Source organism: Anastrepha ludens, chromosome 3 (assembly GCF_028408465.1).
Source record: "Anastrepha ludens isolate Willacy chromosome 3, idAnaLude1.1, whole genome shotgun sequence".
In the NCBI taxonomy this organism is placed as follows: Eukaryota; Metazoa; Arthropoda; class Insecta; order Diptera; family Tephritidae; genus Anastrepha; species Anastrepha ludens.
In genome coordinates, this window is record NC_071499.1 from 13,150,172 (window position 1) to 13,176,613 (window position 26,442).

Below are 26,442 nucleotides of genomic sequence, written 5' to 3' on the forward strand. Positions count from 1 at the left end.
CGCTCTGGGCTGTATAAGTAAGTCGCTTTTTTATTTTCATTTATATAAAACCGAAATCACGGTCATTCATTTTTTAATCATCAAAACTTATTTTGTCGTCTTCAAAATAAGCTCCAATCGAAGCAATACAGATTAGTCCAGTCATCAAAGCACCTTTAAACGCGTTTGAAAAGATCTTCTTCAGCTCCTTCACCAAATTCGTCTCAATGGCCTCTATCGACTCAAAGCGGCGTCCGCGGAGGGGCAATTTAAGTTTTGGAAAAAGGAAAAAGCCACAGGGGGCTAAATCCGGTGAATACGATAGTTGTTCAATGATATTTGTCGAGCTTTTAGTCAAAAAAGTGTTTACAACATGAGCCTTGTGAGACGGTGCGTTATCATGGTGCAAGATCCATGAGTTCTCTTTCCACAAATTGGGCCGTTTCCTTCGCACATTCTTTCTCAAACGTCGCATAGCTTCCAAATAATATTCTTTATTTACCGTAGAAGCATTTGGAACGAATTTCGAGTGCACAACCCCTTGATAATCAAAGAAAACAAGTAGCACGACTTTCACTTTTGATCGACTTTGACGTGGTTTTTTCGGGTTCGGCTTTTGAGGATAGCGCCATTGAGCCGCCCGTTGACTGGTCTGCATGTCAAACTCATATACCCACCTCTCATCACCTGTTATGATGCACTGGATAAAGGTTGAGTCCGAATTCACTGCTCAAGCATGTCTTCTGAAAGAAATTCAACTCTCTTCAAACAAGTCGAGCAGCCACGCATCTCATGCCCAATCGATGGTGTAAAATGTTGAGAATTGATTCGTGAGACACGCTAAGGTCACGAGCTACCTCCCTCAAACTTAAATGATGGTTTTCCAACACCATTTCCTTGACTTTGTCGACGTTTTCATCCGTTGAAGATGCTGATGGGCGACCAGATCGGGGTGTATCTTTCACGACTACTCGGTCATCTGCAAAAGCCTATACCACTCGTAGACTTGTGTTTTTGATAAAGGACACTTGCCATAGGTTTTCTGCAACATTTTCAACGATTCGCCACACGAAATCCCGGTCAAAACACATAATTTAAGACAAATTCTTTGTTCGATATTTTTTTCCATAGTGAAAATCGCAGAGCACACCTGCGGGTGACTGATATAATTAAATGTCCAAAATAAGCTAATTCACAAAGGCTCAAACCCTGCGACGCTATAGAGGACAGTTGTACCAACAGTCCAGCAAAAAAAAATTAGACATACAGTCTGTGTCAGAAAAAAGGAACCGCGATTGTTCATGAAGTATAAAATATATATATTTTTTTTTTTTACATGAAAGTATGTACAAAACTACGAACCGAAAATTACTCAATAAGCTGTGAAGTCTTCATCGTTGTCGAGTATAAAATGGCATCTTCTTCATGCTTTGAACCAGCTTTTTTGCGTAGCTCGCCTCAAACAGGATTAGATTTTGCGAAGTTTACGCACAAGTTGCGTTTTAATAATTCCCCACACATTTTCAATTGGTTTGATGTCTGGGGACTGGGAAGGCCAGTCCATTACTGTGACGCCATTTGCTTGTTTTATTGTTTTTCAATGTGTTTTTCTGAGAACAGTGATTTTGATGATGTGAGACGGTGGGATATGTTCGCCTCCTTCAGTCGACGCTCGATGGTGTTGATACTCACCTCTGTTCCCTTTTTAGCAAGAACTGGTCGTGCTTGGCGTAGTCACAAAGAAGGGTCACGCTTAAAAAGTTCTACGATGACTTTATCCCGCTTTTTTGTCGTCACTCGCTTCAAGCCGTGCTCGGAAAAGTCATCAACATTTTTGTACCCCTTATACCGCTTATTCCACATCACAACAAACTTTTTTGGTGTTTTAATCACTTCTACAGCCGCGGCGTAAGATAATTTCCGCCCTTCCGAATTTGTGAATAAAAATACCCACTCGACACGTGTCGCGTACTTCTCACTCATTTTTGTTTGGTTGCGTTTACGGGGAAATTTCGAACGACACTAACCTGAGTTAGCACTGGCGTCGTATCCCTTGAGTGGGACTATTACGCAGCAAAAAGCAGAACAAAATATATTTTCAAGTTACAAAAAAAGACCGGTTATTTTCTTCTGACACAGACTGTATGTGTAACGTGTACTTTTTAAATGAACAATTCCCGTTACTTTTTTGACAGAATGTATAGTTTAAGATAATGTGCATGAAATAAGTGATAAATTATTTTTTTTGAAATTCTGACTTAGTCCATTTTCATAATAATGGGCACAATTATATACACAAATAAACAATTTAACACAAAGTTTCAAGTAGTCTACGACATTTTTAAAAATTTCAATAAAACTTTCAATTTCTATTTAATCAGAATTTTCAGAATTTTTCTGGGTATGCAGCTTTATAGGCCATTGAATTTTAGTATAAAAAAGTGCAAGTTTTAAATTACTACAAAATACCGTTGATTTTTGGCAATTTTTTCTGTTTACGGCGCTAGGCCCTCCTTTTTTTCCATATACAGTCGAACTTCTCTACAGTGAACTTCCATATAATGAAGCTCTCCTTATAATGAACTGGTTTCGAAGACACTGCTTTTTCGTTCTACTTTCGGTGTATTTTTGTCTCCTTATAATGAATTTCTATATAGTGAAGTTTTCTATATAATGAACAAATTTTACAGCTGGAAATTCAAGCGTCCTAAGTTTTTGTCTCCATATAGTGAATTTTTTCAAAAGTTTTCTGTTGCAAAAAATTATAGTTAGATGTGGACAAACTGTAATGAGGGGAATCCCAAAATTAAAACAGAAAGAGCTGAGCTATTACAGTTTTATTCAGTGATTGAAGTTAAAATGACGCATCGAAGCAGCATTTCGGTTGAAAAAAAGTTATTAATGATTAGCAAAGTTAATGAAGGAAAGAAAAAAAAAAGATATTCCCAATGAATTCGGAGCTCTTCCCTGCACTTTATCAAATATTTTAAAAAATAAGGAAGTGATTTTAAAAAAGGCGGAGGATTTGGCAGTAAATACCAAACGCAAAAGACTTCGACCTTGTCATTTTGAGGATGTTGACGAAGCAATGCTGAAATGGTTACTCGTTGCACGTGGTAAGAATCTCCCTTTATCTGGACCATTATTGAAGCAAAAGGCCAAAGATTTTGCGGAAGCACTAGGACACCACGAATTTGAGGCAAGTACAGGTTGGTTAGACAAGTTCAAAATTCGGCATGGCGTTATTCAAAAGATATTATGTGGGGAAAGTGCTGACGCCAACATAGAAAACCGTGATGAATGGGTAACGAACGTCTTACCGAAATTAATTGAAAATTACAACATTAACGACATTTTTAATGCCGACGAGACTGCTTTGATTTTCAAATGCTTGCCAACTAAAACACTGGCATTCAAAAATGAAAAATGCTTTGGTGGGAAGCAAAGCAAGGAGAGAATAACTGTCCTGGTGGGAAGCAATATGACTGGATCAGAAAAGCTAAAATTGCTGGTAATCGGAAAGGCCAAAAATCCGAGGTGCTTCAAGGGAATAAAATCTTTAGGTGTCGATTATGAGTTTAACAAAAAAGCATGGATGACCAGTGAGATTTTTACGAAATGGATTGTAAAACTCGAGAAAAAATTTTGTGATCAAAACAGAAAGGTGTTGTTTTTTGTTGATAACTGCACTGCCCACCCTAAAGATGTAAGAGACAAGTTGAGAAACATTCATCTCGCTTATTTTCCTCCCAACATGACTTCGTTACTGCAACCAATGGACCAAGGCATTATCTACAACATGAAACAACATTACAGAAAACGAATTTTAACGAATATATTGACTCAAGTGGATGAGGGAAATTCTGTTATGGCCATAGACTTGCTGCAAGCAGTTCGAAATCTTAGCAATGTATGGAATGTCTATGTTAAACCAGAAACAATTGCCAACTGTTTTAAAAAGGCTGGATTTTCAAAAGATGCTATGCAGATTCCATTTGAGCATTGGGATGAAGAGGACCTTCTTTCAATATCGGATTTGGCTGCTTTACAGTCTTCATTTAAAAAAGTAGCAAATATCGAAGCATCGTTTGATGACTACGTAAATGTTGATAATGGTGTGCAGACTTGGGACAACCCATCCGAAGAAGATATTCTCAACAGCATTTTTGAAAGTCGCGGAGTTCCAGCTGAACCTGGTAAGCATTTATCTTTTTATAGTCAAACAAAAATTTAATATGTAAATATTATTTCAGATAACGATGAACACGATTTGACCGTTGAAGAATTGGCAGAAACTGAGGAGGCATTACCTACGTTGATACAAGCTGCTGCATCCATTAGCGTAATTAGAGCCTTTGTGGAAATGAGGAGTGACGTGCCGATTAATGTTTTCAACTCTCTACATGATTTGGAAGCTTTTATTGAAAATGAAAAATGGAAGATTGTAATTCAAACCAAACTCACTGATTATTTTAGATAAAATTACATAAAAAATCAATGTTTCTTTATAATGAAGTTTCTATATAGTGAAGTCATTTTCAGGCCCCGTGCGAATTCACTATATGGAAGTTCGACTGTACAATTTTTCCTCTCTTCCATACAAAAAAATTGCACTTTGTATGGAAAAATTGCACTTTGTATGGAAGAAAAGGCGTGACACCTCTGAAAATGTTGTACAGTGTAAAACTTTGCGTCATACGGTTTTTGTTGTGGTACGAACTACAATTTTATAAAAAAAATAATAGTAGCGATAACATGGATTATCATTAACTAAGCAATTTCTCTAGGTGATTGAATGTCAATTAATAATATGAGGCAACTGCCATAGAATACCGTTCACGACAATAGATTGCACAATAAATCAAATTGTTAGCTATTTGCGCCAAAATCCACTTGCCAGTTCTTAAGACACCAAACAAATGCTTTAGACACACAAGAAAGTAGATATGCGTATGTACATAGGCACAATTATCGGTCACAAACGTGTGTATGTATGTGTGCGTGTGCATAACAAATGGCACACACACATACACACACTGTCAGTAACACATTATTTACACAAAGGAATGACGTTTTGAATGATTTTACCACTTTTCGAAATTTTACTCACCTGTTTTATCGATAAATTTATCCCATTGCGCCTGCCAGAAATCACCCGATGCACCCCAGAAGCTTTGCAAATGCCTGAGTAGAAACATATCCAAATAGTAAAATTTCTCCATTATCAACAATAAGAAAAACAACAACAATAGTAGAAAGTAAAAACAAAAATGAACGCAAAAAAAAACTGACGGCAAAAAGGAGTATCTATGCCAAGGCTTCCAGTTTAAAACTGAGCTAAGCTGAACTTGAAACGAAAGTCGGAACTACAATGCGATAAGTGTATGTAAGTAAATATGTACATATGTATGTATGTGCATATGTAATTGCAAAACATGGAAAATGGAAAACTACAAATTAACAAAAAAAAGAAACTATACACTAAACGGAATTGAAGAATAAATGGAGAACCGAATTTCTGGACGACTATGGCAAGAATGTCAGCCCGCTTGTGTTGTGTGGTAATATGTTTATGAGTAGGAATTAATGGGCACAATTGGACTCGGTCGGTACGCTGTGCAACGATCTCTTCGCTCGATTCATAACGAAATTTACATCAAAACAAAGCGATCGGAGTGCTTCGCCGCTCACCAATTTACACTTGCTCGAATGCACTCGCACAACCACAGATGCAAGAGAGCGTATGGAGTCCGCTGGAAGATGACTGGCATTGGTTGATGTCGATAAAAATGTAAAGGCATACCCTGCAGGAAAAACTTAAAACTAGTGAAATAAGTAACCAATTCAAGAGTAGCGCTGCGAGGGCGAATCAAGTATATAAAGGGATTTTTTTCCTACGGTCGATATATCTCATATTACTGGACGTAGTAGCTATAAAGGATGATAGATTACCAGGTGTGGCCATCGGAAGCAAACTTGTTATAGTAACTTCGGTTGTCACGTCCATTGTATAAAATTATAAGTAAAAACAGTTTTTATTGCTATTTTTTTTAGGTGTCTTGGTCTTGGTCTTGGTCTTTTTGGTGGTATCTCCAGCTCTGCTATGGTAACATTGCCAGAATTTTTTTGATAACATTAAAAACAATAGAATATCGATCAAAAAATAAAAAATAATGTCTTTGATTTGGAAAATTTACAAAATCAAATATTTTTAAAATATTTATTAGCTATACAGGGTCCGGCACTCGAAGTGTAACCAATTAAAATGGCAATAAATTTAGTTTGGAAAATTATTTTTATTCAATTCAAAGTAAAAAATGTGTGAAAATAATACAAAACTAAGAATCAATGACTCTGTATAAAACCATCATTAGACCAGTATTATGCTATGCAGCTGAATCGTGGACGCTAATTGAAGCAGATAAAACAAAACTGCAAGCCTTCGAACGAAAAGTACTCAGAAGAATTTTCGGAGCAATCAAAGAGTACGGCGACTGGCGGATAAGATGGAACGACGAGCTAGATCAACTGATAAAGGGCGAAAATGTAATACGTTTCATCAAAGCGCTCGGTCACATTACAAGGATGAACGGTACGAGGGCGCAGAAGAAAATCGTAGAAGCCAGAGCAAGAGGCCTAGAGCAAGAGGAAGGTCGATAAGAAGATGGACCGACGAACTAGAGGACGACATCAAGAAACTTAGGATAACGAACTGGAAAAAAGTCGCAAGCGTTCGAGACGTATGAAGGTCCCACGTGGATGAAGAATCAATTTACTTTTCCTCGATATGACCACCTTTTGCCTTGACTATGGCCTTGAGATGATCCGAAAACAAATCGCAAGCTGCCCGAATGTGACTTGCAGGTATTTTGGCTCACTTGCGATCAATGGCATTTTTCAGCGCCTCGAGAGTGGTGAATCTCTTAGTTCGGGCTTTGCTCTCCAAAATTGCTCAAAGATAATAATCCATCGGACTAGCGTCTAGTTCGGGCCTTGCTTTCCAAAATTGCTCAAAGAGAATAATCCATCGGATTCGCGTCTGGTGAGCTTGAGAGCCATTGTGTGGACGTTATGAAATTCGGAATGTTGTTTTTTAGCCATTCTTGGTTCACTCGCGCTTTGTGAGATGGTGCCGAGTTCTGTTGGAACGTCCATGGTCTGCCACCGAAATGGTTGTTTGCCCACGGCTTCAAAGCAACCTCCAGAATACTTTCCCGATAATATTTCACAATTACCTTGACGCCAGGCTCGATGAAAACGATTGAAGAGCGCCCATCTGTGGTTACAGCGGCCCAAACCATTACCTGTGACGGGTGCTGCCTCCTGGTGGCCAATCGATGACTCAAATTCTCGTATGAACGGTCGATCAAATAAACTCTATCGTTGTGGGAGTTAACGAATTGCTGTATTTGATGCCCGTGCATCAGCTGCGCGAGCGGTCTGAAATTGGTTACATTGATCTCAGCTGTGAGCATTTTTTGACGATCAGTTGAGAGTGTTTTTACTTATGGGTCTGTACAATAACCACGTCACGGAGATTCGGCAGCGGAATTCTGCTGGGTTATTTAACACGTATTCACAAAGACGTCCAATTAGTCATTGTTAAGACGGCAACGAAATAACATAAGGATTGGCTGCGTTACTTTTTTCATATATCACCAACACAATCTCAGTTTTTTTATCCTTTATGCTGTAGAAATGGCTTTCCGAAAGAGCGAAGTCTTCTTCTGGCTAAACCTGAACATTCGCATAAATAGAGGAAATTACTTTTTTTCGCCCCCTCCACCTGATAGCTGCTGAGACCTGTAAAGATTGCAGTGATATGTGAAATGTTTGGGTGAGGGCATCTTAACAGATAATTCGTCCTCTAGCTATTGCACGACGGCCATGTTTTTCTTGTTATGGTGCATGTAGTTAACTGTTTCCACCTTCTTTCGCCTAAAGCATAGGAGTGTGAAGCAATGGATGTTTTTATTGTTTTGAATGGGGTAGCAACTCCCACCGCCTCTGCTATGTCTACTCTGTCGAATATTTTCTTGCTAGCTCATCTGCTACTCATTACTCTCTATATTTCTTTGTCCGGGAACGCATATCAGAGTAACTTGAAGCAGTTCTAGTTCCTCTCTGCTTTGTAAAACTAACTTGAATAAAATGGAATAGGAATCTAAGGCCTTGATAGCTGCTTGATTGCCTTAAAAAAAATAGCTACTCTTGCACAAATTTCTTTGTAGGGTTTTAGTAATTTTCAAGCTTCCCTGATTGCTAATAATTCTGCCTGGAACACGCTGGCATAGTCAGGAAGTCGAATTAATTTGGATAAGTTGACCGAGTCCAAATAGAGGCCAGCTCCCACACCACAGTTCATCTTAGAACCATCAATATAGATTTCGACATCGCAACTATCAATCACTTCCCTTTCCTCCATTCGGCTCTCGGTGGAAAACGTACCGTAAAGTCTTTCACGAAGTTGAGGTCGGGGATTGTGAAGTCCGATTTGTTTTTGAGCAGTGGTGGTCCCTGTAGGAGGATCTTGCTGTGACCATACGATTTTGTTGTCCAGCTTCTTATATCTCTGAGTCTCACCGCGCTGCATGTAGCGATTATTTTAATGTGGTGTGTTGGCACGTAAAACTCTTCAGTTGAACTGCTGCTAAGCGCTCCTTTGGCTAAGATACATGCTGGACTTTGTATCTTGCATAATTTGGTTGGATTGTATTTCTTTTCCATAGCGGGCCACTAGACTAGTGCCGCTTATGTTACTATAGCTCTTACAATGGCTGTGTAGGACCAATTGGATTACTTTTGTTGCAGGCCCCAGTTTTTACCCAACATTTTCTTACACGTGTAAAGTGCTATATTAGCTATTCTACATTGGGCCAGAGCAGAGTATGGGTTTTTTTCCTTTTTGTTTTTTTTGGTGGCCCATGAGGGGTCAGATTGAATGAAAAAATTAACGTAACTTAAAAATTAATGTAATGGAAATGTTGATAAAATGTTTGAGAGAACTTAGAAGAGAGTGTTAACAAAGCCTGCGATAGCAAACAAACACTCGTGTGAAAAGTAAGGTTGGGTTAACGTAAACAAGGAAGATAATTGGAAGCAAGAAGTGGTGTGCCAAAATGAAAATATAAACAAGCCTCTAAAACAAATAAAAACAAAACTAAAATAATTACATCAGCTGCTCAACATCTGATTATTTAAAAAACACTGAGACTCGAGTTGAGGTATCGCAATATGTGCAAGTGCATTCTCTTAACCGTGTCCTTTAGTTATGAATTTGCTTCTAATATGGGAGGTTACTTCTCGATGTGTTTTTTGACTTCAGGGAATGTCGAAAGTTTTTGGAACAATTCTAAAATATTATCCCTAGCCTACAGGGATGGACTACTAAATCAACGCCTATGCTACTGTTTATGCTTTGGTGCTTTACTTGTGTGATAAAAGTGCTTAATAAATTCAAGACATTTTGTGAAAAAGAAGAAATATTTCTTAAAGATTTGTGTTTTTTCTAATAAACTTAAATAAAGAAATATTTTTTAAAGACTTGTATTTTTTCTAGTAAATTTAAAAGAAGGAGTTTATATTCAATCTAGCCTGGTATAAAGTAAACAAAAGAAAATTATATGTGGGTATAAGATAAAGAGTTATTTTTAATATAAACATGTTTATTTTTGTTATCAAATTTACTACTAGGCCACCAATGGATTTCTCTGCGAGGCATGTATGATATGAGCACAAGCACACGTATAAATGGTTTGCGCAAAATTGCAGTTGTTATCTATACAACAATAACACGCATAGGCGTGTTTGTTTACACAACAAAGCCATTACCTTTATTTGTATACCAGGAACTATATGGATTCCCTGTAGGAAAATTGACTGGTCCTAAATCGTTAGGGAAATAATGATCAATCGGTAACATTCGCTTTCGCGTAATTCATTTAAATGCTGAAAAAAATACCCTGTATAATTTAACTTTATATATACCCTTTCTGGGTGTTTGGCCGAGCTCCCCCTACTATTTATGGCGTGCGTCTTGATGTTGTTCCACAAATGGAGGGACCGACTCCGAGCGGCAGATATTTTTTATGAGGAGCTTTTTCATGGCAGAAATACACTCGGAGGCTTGCCATTGCTTGCCGAGGGGCGACCGCTATTAGGAAAAACTTTATTTTTATTTTTTGATCTTTCACGATTTTAACCGACGTTCTCTCTCTGAATTCCGAATAGTAGTCACGCACCAACCCATTCGGCCACGGCGTCCGCGAACAGTACACGCATCTTGAGTGATGCATATTTTCGCTAAAAGACTCTGATCTGGTATTGCTAGGGACCAAAATGGTCTCTACGTGGCCTCGGCCACCAGTACAACTTAACCTTGCCTAATCCAGCGATTATATATGTATGTATTTTACATAAAGAGCGATGGTCGGGCAAAGTGTATTGTGACAAGGCCGAACAAAAAACTGTCACACTTTCTTCTAAAATTTGGAAGAAAAGACGTTCGGTTGATGGTCGGTATTATTACAGGACACAATCCATGGGGTCAGTATATGACCACCATTGGAATCATTGAGGACCCGATTTGCCTGTCTTACTTAGAGGAGGATTGCACTGATCATTTTCTCTGTGAATGTCTTGCCTTTGCTAGAGCAAGCCAATGGGCGTTTTAGCCTGAATGTTTTAGGAGTTACCAAATCTCGCGGTGCTTCTTGGCTCGACTTTTCATATTTCAATTTCAAGCTAATCCAATGATGATGCCGTAGAAAGAGTTTTAGATACCTTGGATGTTGGATTAATGAGCAATGGGACTGCACCGCGGAAAATAAAACAAGAATAGAAATCGCAAAGTCATCATATATAAAAAATACTCCGCAGCCATGAAATTAACATGCAATTAAAAATTCGTTTCGTCAAATGCCATGTATGGACAGTACTCTTGAATTCAACGGAGGTATGGTCTCATAAAATAGCAGATATAAACAGAACTGAAGCCTTTGAAATGTGGATATAAAGACGTATGCTTAAAATTCCATGGACTGACCATATTTCCAACAGTGAAGTTTTTCGCTAAATGAACCGAAGTAGACAGCTTCTTATGAAAACGAAAAGACGGTGAAACGAAGAAAGACGGTTTATCTAAGGCATATTCTACGAAAGAAGAGTACAAATTGCTACAACTTATTCTGAAGGAGGAAATCGAATGAAAACGTGAGATTGGGAGGAAACAGATATGGTGGTTGTGAAATATTAGGCATTGGACGGAAATCGCCAATATAAAAGAGTTATGGAATGTGGAAAGAGGCAGAGAAGTTTTCAACGAAATTACAACAAATAGTTTCTAAGAACATAAATTTATGCATAACAAATAAACTTATATATGTAAATATAAATATTTTTGTACGATCGCAAATAAGGAAAACGAAGTTAGACTATCGTGTTTTTCATTAAACGTGACAGTGGTGATATAGGTATTGCAATAGTCTTAGCCTAAACTAGTTCAGAACTAGTGCCTATGTATGTAACACACATAGCTCGAATTTTCACACTAGGCCAACACTAATACTGTGAGAGGAGAAACAAAAAATTAAAATCATTTAATACTTATTGGGAGTGTTTTGTTTTTTAGAGAAAGAGAGACCGAGAGAATGGTGTTTAACTCTCAACAGAGTAAATTGTAAACAAGCTTGGGGAAATGTAAAAAGTAAACATTCGGTCAAGCGTAGGCACATACGGCACATACAATATATATATGCATATGTAAGTGTATGCGCATTAAAGGCATCCAACAATGTTTATTTTGTAGTCATTTTTCTATCTTTGTACTTATTGTAGTATTGAATGTAGAGGTATGTTGGTACATGCTTACTTATATATATGTACACGCCTGCGTCAATAGTGCGCAATAAAAGAAAAGAAAACAAAACCAAATACAAACACGTCAAAAAGAAAGCTCTAATAAAATCTACATTGGAAAGTGACATATGCTTATATGTATGTATGTACATATGTATGCATGTATGTATATATGCGTGCATGTTGCAAGCCTGTTTTTCATTATTTACATTGCATCACTGATAAATAAAAATACATACTCGTATGTACATATGTATACAACTTGCATACCTTTGCGTACACATCTACACAAACACATACTCGTGCATATGTAATCTAGGTAAAAGCGGTCATTAGCATTGAATAATACGAGTGAAAAAGCAGAGAAAATTCATTTTTTGTGTATGGTTTTTCTTTGATTCGGGGACACGAAACTAACCAAAAAAGATTTCAAGATTGTGACATCCGTGAGAGTGTTTCCGGCTGCGACGTAACAATTGGCAAATAAGAAAGAGAATGGCGTAGTACATACGTTCGCTCGTTGATAACAGTAAAAATTAAAACAATATAGCAATAAAATGAAAACAAATGCCTAGCGAATCAGCTGGTATGATGAGGGAGGTCGAATCGCCATGAAACGGAAATATACTCCGAATAGAGCGCAACGTGACGCTTGGTGGAGCGATGTCGAGAGATGAAGAGGGAAGCGAAGCGAAAGAAGGGAAATGTCAAAATACGTGAGTGCGAAGAGCTTGAGTTGTTAGTCGGCAGGGAAAACAGTCGAAAATTTTACCAGAAGATGTGGCGACTCACAGAATGTTTCAAGATCAGGGCGATTCCCTGTAAGAAAAAAACGACGGCATCCTGGTAACCGACATCCAAAATATATTTTCGGTTATTTGGTTGGTTGATTAGGGTGGTGATTCATCCAGAATCCAACCAGCGCTTCCGCACCATTTTGTTGCCTCATCCTCGTTACCAACTTGTTTAACAGTTATTTACAGCAAGACTATATCCAGTCTGTGCGGTTCAGGAACCTTATCAGGTTGTTGACATCTAAGCCAGACAGTTGTTCAAGACTCTCGAACAGCGGTTTGCTCAGGGTTGACATTCTGTTCTTCTATAGGGCAGGGCATTCACAGAGGAAGTGGAAGATTGCTTCCTTTTTCTCTGGTTGTTTACAACTGTGACAGTATGTGTTGTGAGGGATGCCCATTTTGGCTGCTTGTTCTCCCACAGACCAAAAGTCAGTTATGACAGCCGTTAGTCTCCAGGCATCCCGTCGTTTCATGTTTAACAATATTGACGATTGCTTGAGGTTGTAGGTGGACCATAACGTTCTGCTAATTTTGCATTTCGTCTGGTCTCTCCCTCTACAATCCGCGATTCGGAGGTATTTTAGGGAAATTATATTCTTGACTTCACCTAATGGTGTGAATACCGATTCTGCAAGAACGTTATTCACGGCAGATCCCCTTCTTGCCAGTTCATCTACTTTTTCATTACCTTCAATGCTCCGATGTCCTGCGACTCAGATTAAGGTAACTTTAGGGTTTTTGCTCAAGGTGATAAAGCTAGTCTTGCTTTGTTCTACCAGTTTAGAGGTTGTTGTCGCTGAATCCAATGCCTGGATTGCAGCTTGGCTATCCGAAAGCATAACGATATTGCCCTTAAAAGAGGGATCTAGCCTAACGGGTCGTACTTTACCATCCAGTGTTTTAAGCTTATATAAATAACTTTTTTACTATATTACATGCGAAAAATTGACTTTGAGCGATGGTAATCTTTATTTTGACTTTTACGCGCTCCATTACTTGTATACTAAAGCGAATCTCTTAAAGGTGGTGTCGGTAAATCAGCTGATATGTTTTTTTCTTTCGCCGCGTTCATGTGGCTGTCAGCCCAGAATGAAACAAGGCGAATATGTTTTTTGTTTTCTACTTTGCCAATACTTTGCTTTGACAATCAAACGTACAAAACATTGTTGTTGGTGTAGTGCCACAACCTTTAATGAATGTGCCTTGCTTGTATACTGCAGCTTTTCTTCGAAAGTTTCAAATATTATTGACGTACGACATCAATTGAAAAAATTATAAATAGGGTGATTAATTTTGCGCCACCTTGTGTAGGCTCTCAAAAAACAAAAACAAAAAACATATCAAAAAATGATATAGGAATTTACAAAAACAAATATTCTTGCAAAAGGAAATTAACCTTCAGTTGGGCACCCGGATCTGGCTTTTTCTATTTTAGACATGAATTAAACATATTTCTGTTATAGCTAACGACTTGAGCTTCCAGGTAATTTCCTAAAATTAAATTTCCTATCGATTTATGGATATAAGTTTTTAAAAAGTTTCCTTAACAGCACGAAACAAATTACTGACCCGGGTGCCCAACCGAATGTTTTAAAAAAGGTATTCAACAGTTAGCCCTCTGTTGGACAGAGTTCTGTTCTTAAACTTTTGAAGTAAATAAATGTTGACCTCAAAGTAGAGTCCTAACCACTAGGCGATCACGGATGGCTCCAGGACCGAGCACCGCTCCGGCTGGGGTGTACGTGGAATCCAGCGGGACAAAACTGCATTTTGTTCTTGGAATGCATGCATCTGTGTTTCAAGCAGAGGTGTATGCTGATGAAGCGATGAACTTTGTTGTGGATAAAAGATGGAGAAGCAGATCTAGATGTGAAAGATGGAGAGGCAGATCTAGATGTGTCTGCAGCGACAGCCAAGCTGCGCTTATACAGCTCCCCAACCACATCAGGGGTAGTCGAGTCCTGTAAATCCAGGCTGAACTATGTCGGTAGACATAATAGTCGATGCCAACATGGGTATCGGGACACGTGGGTATCGAGGGAAACAAAATCTCTGACTTTTTTTGGCCCGGAGCCCGTTCTGCCACCCCCTTCTGTGGCCATCAAAGCCACGGTTAGAAAACGGGTTACTCTAACCCACAAGCGAGCTTGGCAGGTTGAGAGAGGCTGTAGATGGACAAAACTGATGTTATCTGTCATGTCCGATCGACTGTCGCAGTTACTCCTGTCACTAAGCAGAGGGGACTGTAGGCGGCTGGTTGGTTTGATGACGGGCCACTTTCTATGGGCAAAGCATATGGAAAAGGTGGGCATCTTAGACAGTGCACTTTGCCCAGAATGTGGAGAGGAGGATGAGACTGGTCCGCCGTCTTTCTGTGCGCCTGCCCTGCCTTCGCTCGAATCAGGATTGAGGTCTTTGGCACTGATGTGTTAAGAAGCGACCACCTTGGCTCCTTGGCACCAAAAGGTCTATTCAGATTACTTCGGAGGTCGCGTAGATTTAAAGAAACTTAAAAAGGTAACCAGAGTGCAGTATAATGGATTTAATTGTGTCTGATTGCTGTACTTGCTAGTCTGTCCCGACAAAAAAAAAAGTAAATATATATTAAATATATGTAAGTAAACAAGTAAAAAATAAATTACAGATAAAAAATAATTACAGATAAAAGAAACTCTTGAATAAAAAAGGAAACTCTTGAATAAAAATAAATAATAATTAAATTATTTTCAAAGCATGAAAAAAATGCGCATTGCAAACGAATTGCTAAAATATGGAAATCATTTATTTACTTTTATTTGTGCCAATTAAATTTTTTTCTGAATTTATTTTTTTTTATTTTCCCTTAAAAATACTCACCAAGTTAAGACGTTGCGAAAAACAATGAACACTGCTAGGGCGCAGGTAATGATAAAGATTACACTATGCAAAGATGATAACCAACGTCGCTTTTGCGGCTCCATTGGTGGGCCATAGCCAATGGCTGATAGCGGTGATGGGGGTGGCGTGTAATCCGAATCGTCACCGGCAAGCAAAGCAATGCTATCACCATGAGCATCAAAATCAATACGTGCGATATGCTTTTCTGATTTGTCATTGTTGCATGATGTGCCACCGGCCTCGCCCCCTCCACTGCCCACAACGCTGGTTGTTGCACCGCCTCCTACGCCACTTGTGTGTATGGCTAATGATTCCGTTGCTACTTTGGTATTATCCATTGAACTCGCACTGGTTGTAGTTGTTGTATGCGGTGTTGTTGTTATACTGCTAATAGTTGTAGTTTTCGAATCGGTGGCCATACTTAATTGTAATCAATTATATTTTTATTTCTTTCTCTATTTTTTTGTGACAGCCTCTTTTCACTCAATGGTTTTGAATGCGCTTGCAAGACGTTTTAGTTCTTTTTATGAAGTCGAAAATTATTTCGTTAGCTAATCGATTATTCTATGGTTTAACTTAATTCAAAAATCGATTGCAGGCCCTGAACGTTTTTTTTTTGTTTTTTTTTTTTTGTTCTCAATTGGATGACGCTTCTTAATCAAAATTACTTTCGTTTATAATTTCCGTTTTTTTATTTATTTTTTATTTCCAGTTAATTCCACTCTAAAACTTCATTGTTTTTAAGAGGTTTTACTTTTTTATCGTTTAAAACTTACGGCGACGTAATTTGAAGAGATACGATAAATGTCTGTCACGAATCATGCACAAAGGATACGAATTGCGCATATCAAAACAAAAACAACATTGCTGTTATCCTTTGTTTACATTTTGTTGACTTGACGACAGTGAACGATCCCAAAAGCTTTGGTGAGTGTAAGCTTTTACAGTGCAACAATTTGTGATGACTATGAAATTTAAGCAAAATTACAGTTCTTGTGGTCTCAAAAATTTTTTTTGAATAATAATAAATCTTCATACTGTTTTCTAGTGAGCGAAAGTGAGAGCCCAAAATAATGTAACGGACTGTTTTGAAGTGATTTTAGATGTGAAACAGGGAGATGCGCTTTCATCCTTGCTTTTAAACCTGGTACTACACGCTGTTATAGCTGATATACCCTACGATCAAAAAGTACCGGGAAGGTTTAATTTAAACGAACCGCGCATGTGCGAACCTGTCCATATTTTTTTTCTTATGTTAGTAGGACGTTTGAGAGATGCTGCACGTCGCAAACTGCCGGAAATGTGGGCAAACAATTTTTGGATTTTGCATGATGATAACGCGCCATCGCACCGAGCCCAAATTGTGCTGGATTATTTGATCAAACACCAAGTAAACACCATCCTGCAAGCACCGTATTCACCTGATATGGCCCCGTGCAACTTCTTTTTGTTTCCCAAGTTGAAGTTACCACTTCGTGGAAGGAGATTTCAGTCGATAAAAGATATCAAAGAGTATGCGACGAAAGAGCTAAAGGCCATCGCTTCGTCGGCCTACCAGGGGTGCATGGAGCACTGGGTTAAACGTTGGCACATATGTGCTGCTTCAGACGGGTCATATTTTGAAGGCGATAAAATAAATTTGCCTGAAATTTAACTGTGTTTTGTTTTATTTAAACATTCCCAGTACTTTCTGATCATAGGGTAGATCTCGGATGCATAATTTTTGCAAATCTACAAAATTGTGCCTCTGTGGTTGACATCATAATAAAACCAGAAACAAACAGTCTCTACAAGAAACATTAATGCGTTTAGAATCATCTGCCATAGATGACTAGATGTGAAACTCTTTTTCTCGTGAGAGCGCTGAAAAATGTGCATTTTTTATAACATTTTCCAATATTGCCACACCGGTAGAAACATGAATTGGGTATTTTTGAACCAAAGGTCTGGAATTTTTAGTTTCCATACCACCATTGAGGTTAGTATTTAGTGTGCGGTTGCCCAATAGCCTTATATCACTCGTAACCCCCAACATATACTAAAAATAAGCACAATCCGTATGAAATATGTACATAAATAAGCAAAAAATTTTAAAATTTATATGTAAATGAAATTATTTAAAACGGATATTCATAAGTAATTTAATAATAATAAAGTTATGAACCCGAAAAACCTAAGTTATAATTAAAAACATGACTTATTGCGATTTTTTAATATAACACAGAAAGTGGGTAACAAAAAACAAAAATTCTCAAACAACGAACTGAATAAGTTAAAGCAGATTACTTTTAATCTTCGTAAAATAACTCAAACTCAAATTAAATTCCCTTACCTACGCTTTTCACTCATAGAATATTTACGTATATACCAATTTACAGACATAAACCAACATACAGATTTCAATAAAAGTACATGTATGTACGAGTAAAATGTATTCATATGCATATGTGCATAAGACTAATTAAAGTAGAAGTTGAAAAGGATATAAAAGGCTTTGAAAAATTCTAAAACTCCCTTCAATTTAAATTATTACGTTTCAATTGAATTAATTTAAAGACAAATAATTATAAACATTTCAACGCGTCATTTCTCCACTATGAAAAAAGGAACTGTTTTCGTCAATTATTTTTGGCGCGTTTCTTCTGGTAGCCAGCCATTTCGCCTATCAGCTGTTCAAAATCCCATAATGTGTGAGTGCTACCAAGTTTTGAAACGTCCTCATGGGCGCGCTCTCTCTCAAAATGAATAAGTTTCACATCTAGTTATCTATGTCATCTGCTAGAATGGCAGTACTTATACTAAACTAAGAAAAAATCAAATATGCTCGCATGGAAGGTGCAGCGCGCAACGCCACACACAACTTTCAAATCGGCAGCTAAAGCTTTTAAATAGTCAATGGATTTAGATACCTTGGAGTTGTGCTGAGCGCACAGAGAGATACATCTATTGCCATACAAGACAGAATATAAGCTGCAAATAAGTCTTACTTCGCGCATACCAAGTTGATGAAGTCGAGATTACTTTCTAGAAACCAGAAGCTACGAATATACAAAACTGTCATAAGACCTACACTCACGTACGGGTGTGAAGTCTGGGTGCTGAAATCTAATGAAATCGAACAGTTCAATTGTTTTGAAAGAACGATTCTAAGAAAACTATATGGACTTACAAGACTTGTACAGACTTACAAGACGGTACTTACCGCAATGGGTACAAAGACGAGTTAGACACATTTATCAGTGATAAAAGGCTCCTGATTCGGATTCAATAGTACGGTCACAATCTACGAATGAGCAACATTCAGCGACAGAAGAGAGGCTGGCCGAGAAAACGATGGAGAGATGACATTGAAGGCGTCTTTGCCATAGCTCTAAAGGCTATTGTTTTTGCACTATCTCATGTGATGTTTAGCAGATGCCGACAACAACGACCGCATTACATTGACCTTCTCCAAGTATTCTTTGGCCGACCGCCACCCCTGCTCCCTTGCGAGTTCCTGACCCGTGCCATTCTCCTGATGCCATCTGGTGGTTTTCTAAGCGTGTGAGCGAGATGAAGGGCTGACGTTTCTTGAAATGCGAGCCGGTTTATGTAAAATATGTTCTGAAACTTGGTAAAACCAAAACTGAGTATAGTGTAAAAATTAAAGCATACAAATAAGGCTTAGAGAGAGGCCAACGGTCGAACGTTAAATCAGGTTTTTTCTATCTTATATCCCAATTAGGTTATCAGACGAAAAACTATCCCAACACTGTAATTGTTATTTAAAAATTAACTTTTACGTTATTGCCTTAATTTTACTTTGGGGAAAAAGAAATTCATTATTTTTGCATAACATTTTTTGCAAGTGCTTCAAAACTTTTTTATGGTCCATCTTTAGCTCCTGGGCGGTGCTACGACATGTTAGTAGCCGGTTAACTACGATAATTTCTGTCAGTTTATCGACATTTTCTTTAACATCAAAAATGCCTGAACCGAATCGACGAAACCGAAATTGCACCTAATTGCTGTGACAGTATCGGTACCATAAACCCCATTCACAATTTCAGCAGCTTGGCTTTTATTTTCGCCTTTATCAAAGAAAAACTATAAAATGTACTGAAATTTCATCCTGTAACTCACAACTGAATGGAACAAACAAAACAGCAAATAATTTTTTTTTGTACGAAATGTCAGCTTGAGAAAATAATGAATTTCTTTTTTCCAAACCTAATATTTGTATTATTGAATTATGAGCATAAATTGACCTCTTGTATCACTGTATCGTTAAAGCTCGTATTTGGCTTTGCCACACGAATTTGTTGTATACTGATTTTAAGGTTTCGAATTCACGTTCAAATGGCATCACCATTTCTATTAAATTTGCAATGATGCAACCATGGCCGTGCGATACTGTCATCTCTTTTGCACTCTCTGATTGGAGCAATTGGAAATTTTCGTTCAAGCAACACTTGCATATCTGACAGCTGTTCAGTCAGTATTCACGTGTAAAATTGACAGGTACAAAATTCACGTAATTGTAAAATATTTTACTGCTGTAAAATTCAGTAGCGCTATTGTCGAAGATATTGCCATTTTGCTATTATACTCGCCTGTTTTATTTGTGTTTGCGTTTACCAATTTTGCTTGTGTACATTTTTGCAACATCAGAAGAAAACAATAACAATAGCTAGAGTACAAGATAAAAATGATAGTGCATTCGTGTGTGCGAGCTAGAGCGAGAGGGAGGGCGTGAAAAACTGTACGAAATCAAAGAAGTAATAAATAAAAAACAAAATAGCAAAAAGGAGGTAGACAGAAAGAAGGCAAGAATAATTTTGAGACTAAAAAGAAATGGAATGAAAATTGTAGTGTGATGTGTGATTACATGAAGTGAAGCAAAGTAATCAGCATAAACTTTCATTGGAATATTTCGTTGTATTAAGTACGCAATACGTTTAAAATATTTGATTGCAACTAATTACCAATTGTAATAAGGTTTTATGCAAACGGTGAAATAATATATGCAAAGCAGAGTCAAAAAATGATGAAATAATGCATACGCATGCAATGTAATTGGGGGAAAAATTCAGGCTGAAGAAAAATATCTTCGCATGCAATAATAACCGAAAAAGCATTTTACGTCAGTAGCAGAGGGAGCAGTGAACAGCAAATTTGAATATGTATATGAAGTGAATATGTCAGCACAAAAAAGAAAAAAGGATTTTGATGATTTTTATTTTCACAATACGTGGATAAAAAACGAAAAAACCTGCAATATATAAAAAAGTGATGGACAACTGATGTGTAAACGAATTGTGCATTTTGCGAGTAAACGTTTGCCCCGTAAACAATGTCACTGGAGCTGAAATTTAATAATTTTCACATTTGTAATCGGCAGGGATAAAAGCAGGAAGAAAAATACAAGGCGTAGGAGTGAAAAGCGTTATAAAAAAATATATATATATACTCATATGTATATGTACATTCGTAAAGTAGCTATGAAACTGGTTGTATGAGCAATAGAAATTGGGCCAAAAGGTGCTGGTCACATTACATTTACATTGGCACTTCTTCCCACAACAAACATTCACAAAACTTGCTAAATAATCCCTTCCCGATGATACGCTTGCCAAGCGCACCGTGCCCGTGTCTTATTGAGCTCGATAGCAATAATCGTGTTTGTCACACACTCGTACATGCATACGTATATTCACAAACTGAACGACCTTCATTAGTCGATGCAGTTGCTGCCTAAATATGTACAACTTTTAGATATTTTGTAAGTTTTTTCTTGGCCTGTGGGACTTTGTATTAAAGTCACGTACAGGAATCACCGCTCTTTATAATATAAGTGCATATATACTGTGTATATCTACACTATTTAATTTTTGTATAACAATAACGCCTCTGTCGGCGCTAACAGCGCAGTTTAAGTTGACAATTCTTTTATATATGCTGACAGATAAAGCGCATAAAGAATTAACCTGCACAAACAAACAAACGTGTAGGAGAAAATATATAAATATTTCTCCATACAAATAGTTGTGGGAAAGCCTACATCGTAGTGCTTTAAAAATATAATATTTTTCAAGAATCTATAGAGAGTTTGCTCTTACCGCTATTTATAGATCTATAAATGGGCCAAATATTTAATATTTTCCATGTGTGATATTTACTTAAGAAGCAGCGATAAGGCCTAATCAGCATATCTCATTGAATACATATACATATGTACGTATGTATGCAAAAAACTAAACACTCGAAAACCGCACCCATAATATTTGCTATTTTAGTTTTTGGTGTAATTTTGCTGATTATTAAATCCCATGCCTTCACTTTAAACAAATGTGGAATCTATTTATGACTTTAAATCAAAAAAGTTAAAAATCCTTAGATTATACATACGTTTACATACAAATTGGTTTTATAACTAACTCGAGTAAACCCCTCCCGGGAATGAAATATCAATGAGTTTTCGTTTCAATGGTCCTCCTCGATGGCCAATGACAAAAATCTGTGAGTGTACAACTGAAAAAAATTCTCGCAATCATATGCCAGACTACTGTTATTAAAGTATTCTCAATGACGCAGCTATAAACAGCGAAGAAAAACGGATTAATATAACCAATTTTCATATTCTATGAAAGATCATCACCGCAAATTCAAAGCAAATCTTAACTTTCGATTTGCGCGAGCGGGGATTACTACAACTGCGGCCGAGACCTACCTACCACACTCGCTTCCACATTGCCTGAACGTCCAGAATAAATGTTTGTATGTATATAGCAGCCGCCGTAGCCGAATGGGTTGGTGCGTGACTACCATTCGCAATTCACAGAGAGAACCTCGGTTCGAATCTCGGTGAAAGCAAAATTAATAAAAAACATTTTTCTAATAGCGGTCGCCCCTCGGCAGGCAATGGCAAACCTCCGAGTGTATTTCTGCCATGAAAAAGCTCCTCATAAAAATATCTGCCGTTCGGAGTCGGCTTGAAACTGTAGGTCCCGCCATGTGTGGAACAACATCAAGACGCACACCACAAATCAGAGGAGGAGCTCGGTGTATTGCTGCCATGAAAAAGCGCCTCGTAAAAAATATCTGCCGTTCGGAGTCGGCTTAAAACTGTAGGTCCCCCATTTTGTGGAGCAACAACAAGACAACAACCGGTTGTTAATCAAGAAGTGTTACTACACAACAACTGCTACTACTGTTTGATAAACTGCTATAATAACAACAACCACACAGGAGCAAATATTATGAGTTCGCGCTTTCTAGTTTATTGTCACCGCCCAGATTGTTATCCGGCATTTTTCTACAAGAATGTATGGGCAAAGCAACTCTGCTTGGGATGATATATTCTATGTTTTGTTGTTGTTGTTTTAACAGTAATAGAAGCTCCGCCAGTGTAAGGTATGTCACCGGTCGTCTTCGTCTGGCTCATCTAAAGGTAGGCCCAGGAAGCATGCTGTTTCGACGGGTTGGGTCCAGAGGGAGAGGGGTGTTAGATGAGTAGGTTTAAGAGGGCTTTCAGACTCTTTACTTGGATTTGATTGCTGGTTTAATTAGAGAAATTTTAATTGTTTTTTACACTAACAATTATTATTTCTGTAATAGAAAAATAGCGGCGAGCCACTATTAATAAGAGTTGAAGAGTTTGTAATTATTAAAAGGATAAATGCAGTATGGGACACCCTGCAGTTTTTTTTTTGTATTCTGCATCCATATGAAAACTTACGCAGACTGTCTCATTAATTTATGTACTTTCTTTATTTCAGATACAAATAATCAAAAATATAAGCAGACAGAGATATATCAACATACAACAAAAAATACATGCAAAAATCTGAAAGCTACAACAAAGGAGGTTATTAATCTATAAAAGTTCCGTTCCATGTAAAGTGGCAACGTCGTTTTCTTTCCGGTTAAAATAATTTCTACATTGGGAATCATCATAAACGCATTGGCAAATTATAGACCCGACTACGACAACCAGAAAACATTGAAAGGAAACAAAGGCATAATAACAACAACGCATAAATATCTCACTTAAGCGAAATAATAAGTACAAGAGAGAGACAATATTTTGGAATAAAGAGACGTTAAAAACACATCTACCGCCCACTACCGCTGTTAGCGTGGCTGGTGGACACTACGCTTGGTGCGCAATCACAATAATATGCAAAATAAATTATAAAAACAGCAACAACATATAATAGAAGATAAAGCACGAGCGCAAAATTTGTAATCGGAGGCAGTGAAGAAAAAAAAACATACAAATACACAAAAGTTCAACAACAATCACCAAACAAGCAAGCGGGCAACCGCTTGTAGGTAGATCTGCCAAAGACCAGAAACATTGTCGTTTTAGGCGGAGGTGAATTGTAGCGTTCGCAACGATAATGGAACGTTTCGATTTGGAGGATGTGGTTGCACCGCCAACACACACTGCCGATGCGCCACTTAAAGATTGGCGTCTCAAGTATCTGGCGGGAACAATTCAGAAAAATGACTTCACCGAATTCTTTCTAAAACAATCACGGAAATATTTTCATTACCAATATGAAGCAGAGCAAGGTGAGTAGTACTCAGGGTGGTGGCATCAGTGCACTGCAGTGTATATCTAAATATGCTTATTAGTTAACAAAATAATTTGTAAAAACTGCGCTAAGCGCACTGCTAATTACGTATTATTGCAATCGTGTGCTTATGCTTAGATATTAATTACCGTTATCCACAGACCACACAATTGGTAACTGCATCTGTCGGTTGTCTGTCCTTCGTCAATGGCGACCGCGACAACGACAGCAACGATTGTGGTTGCTTGTTTAAGTGCTTGGTAAAACTGGCCATGGCAATATGATCTGACAACACCCGCGTTCACTTTGCTTGCATAAATATGTATATATGTATTTGTATGTGTTCATACATATGTTAATATGTTAATGCAATTTGAATAAGGAGCGTATTCAAACACATATCCATGTATATCTACATTCGCATTTTTTTTATTTTGCATGTTGCCTGAGCTAAAATTTTGTGCCGTTGTTTTACCTTGGCTCATTGTCAGTTATGGCTGCCGGCTTTGTTGTTTTAATTGTTTCTTATACATATCTACATATAAACCGCCCGTTCAAACAATGATTTAGCAACGCATTCTCTTTTCAAATGAAAAATTAAAAAAAAAGAAAAACAGTAAAATATGTCCAGTTAACAAAAACCTTTTCTAGTAAATTAATAAGACCAAAATTTAAAATGGCTCAGAATAAGTGCTTTTCAGTACTTCTAAACCACTGTTACAACAAAAGTTTCGCTGAAGGCCCAAGTAGACAGTGCTCATTTTTAGTGGATTCTTCTTCTAAATAATCAAAAAAATAATTTAGTTAATTTATCTTTTTAAAATTTGCGTAATAAATATTTTTCAAGCTAAATTTTTTTATAACCTTTTTTATAACAATTTTTTTAGAACAATGTTTTTAATACCATTTTTTATTTTATTATTTTTTTTATTATTATTTTTTTTTTAGTTTACTTTAATAAAATAAAAAATTATTGATAATAAAATATTAACGCTTTCCTTAAATTTCAAATCTTAGCTAAACTAAATATATAAAATTATTGTTACTTTCATCCGACATAAGACAAAGTTTTTTTTTTTAATACTTAATGTAAATTATCTAAAATAGTCTTATAAGTGTAAATCTGGAGCCGAAGGTCCGAGTAGCCAGAGTTCTTGTTAAATTTTAGTGTATTGGTTATTTATAACTATTACTCTTACATATAAATAAATAAATAATATTTTTTAACAGAACCTTCACAATTTTCAACTTTCATAATTAGTTCTCATGAAAATAAATAAAAAAAGAATTTAGTTTATCTATCTTTTTAAAAATTTTGTAATGAATATTTTTCATGCAACAGTTTTTTATAACCTTTTTTTATAACAATTTTTTTGTGACAATTTCTTTATTTTATTTAATATTTTTTATTTTATTTTTTTAACAAAACCTTCACAAACATTTAGCAAATTTGATTAAAATTTTCATTTTTCATAATTAGTTCTCATGTAAACTATTAATAAAAGAATTTAGTTACTTTATCTTTTTAAAATTTTCGTAATATAATATTTTTCAAGCAAAAAATTTTTATAACCATTTTTTTATAACAATTTTTATATATTTTTTATTTCATTATTATTTTTATTTTATTATTTTTTTAACAAAACCTTCACAAAAATTTATCGCATATAGTAATATAAAAAAGTTAATTTGAAGCAAAATTTTTGTATAACAATTTTTTTATTTTTTAACAAAACTTTCAGAAAAATTTAACAAATTTCAAAAAATTGTTAGCAAAATTTTCAACTTTCATAATTAGTTCTCATGTAAATAGTTAAAAAAAGAATTTAGTTAATTTATCTTTTTATAAATTTTCGTAATAAATAATTTATAAATTTATCGTATGTAATAATATAAAAAATTTATAATAAATATTTTTCAAGCAAAATTTTTTTATAACATTTTTTTTATTCTTTTTTGTTTTATTGTTTTTAATATTTATAATTTTTTTATATTATACCTTTTTTTATTTTATTATTTTATTGATTTTTTATTTTATTTTTTTTTTTTTATTTTATTATTTAATTTTTTATTTTAATTATTTTTTTATTTTATTATTTTATAATTTTTTTTATTTTATTATTTTTTTATTTTATAATTTTTTTTATTTTATTATTTTTTTGACAAAACCTTCACAAAAATGTAGCAAATTTCAAAGAATGTTTATCAAAAGTTTCAACTTTCATATAAAACACTTCCGAACATTTGCTCTATATGAAGAAAATTCTCAACTCGTATGCAAAGAAAAAACTAATGATTTATAAGGTTTTTGTTAGGGGGCGTCCATAAATTACGTGAGGTGTTTTTTTTTTCAATTTTCTGTACCTCCCTCCCCC

General features: G+C 36.3%; 2 protein-coding genes across 9 annotated transcripts in view; one reads left to right on the plus strand and one right to left on the minus strand.

The window, feature by feature from the left end:
• LOC128857038 (fatty acid hydroxylase domain-containing protein 2) overlaps positions 1-16,305 on the minus strand; it is a 28,885-nt gene extending 12,580 nt beyond the window's left edge. The window contains exons 1-2 of the mRNA XM_054092566.1: positions 15,489-16,305; positions 5,090-5,163 (exon numbers count right to left, since the gene is read on the minus strand). Of these exons, the coding sequence (XP_053948541.1) occupies positions 5,090-5,163; positions 15,489-15,928 (514 nt within the window). The 5' untranslated portion in view covers positions 15,929-16,305. The remainder of the gene's footprint in view (positions 1-5,089; positions 5,164-15,488) is intronic.
• Positions 16,306-19,920: 3,615 nt separating this feature from the next.
• LOC128857036 (E3 ubiquitin-protein ligase UBR1) overlaps positions 19,921-26,442 on the plus strand; it is a 38,487-nt gene continuing 31,965 nt past the window's right edge. The window contains exons 1-2 of one of the 8 annotated variants that reach the window (XM_054092558.1): positions 19,921-20,009; positions 23,267-24,065. In XM_054092558.1, coding sequence (XP_053948533.1) covers positions 23,891-24,065 — 175 coding nt within the window. In that variant the 5' untranslated portion in view covers positions 19,921-20,009; positions 23,267-23,890. The other 7 variants (XM_054092557.1, XM_054092565.1, XM_054092560.1 and 4 more) reach the window with 7 other exon arrangements.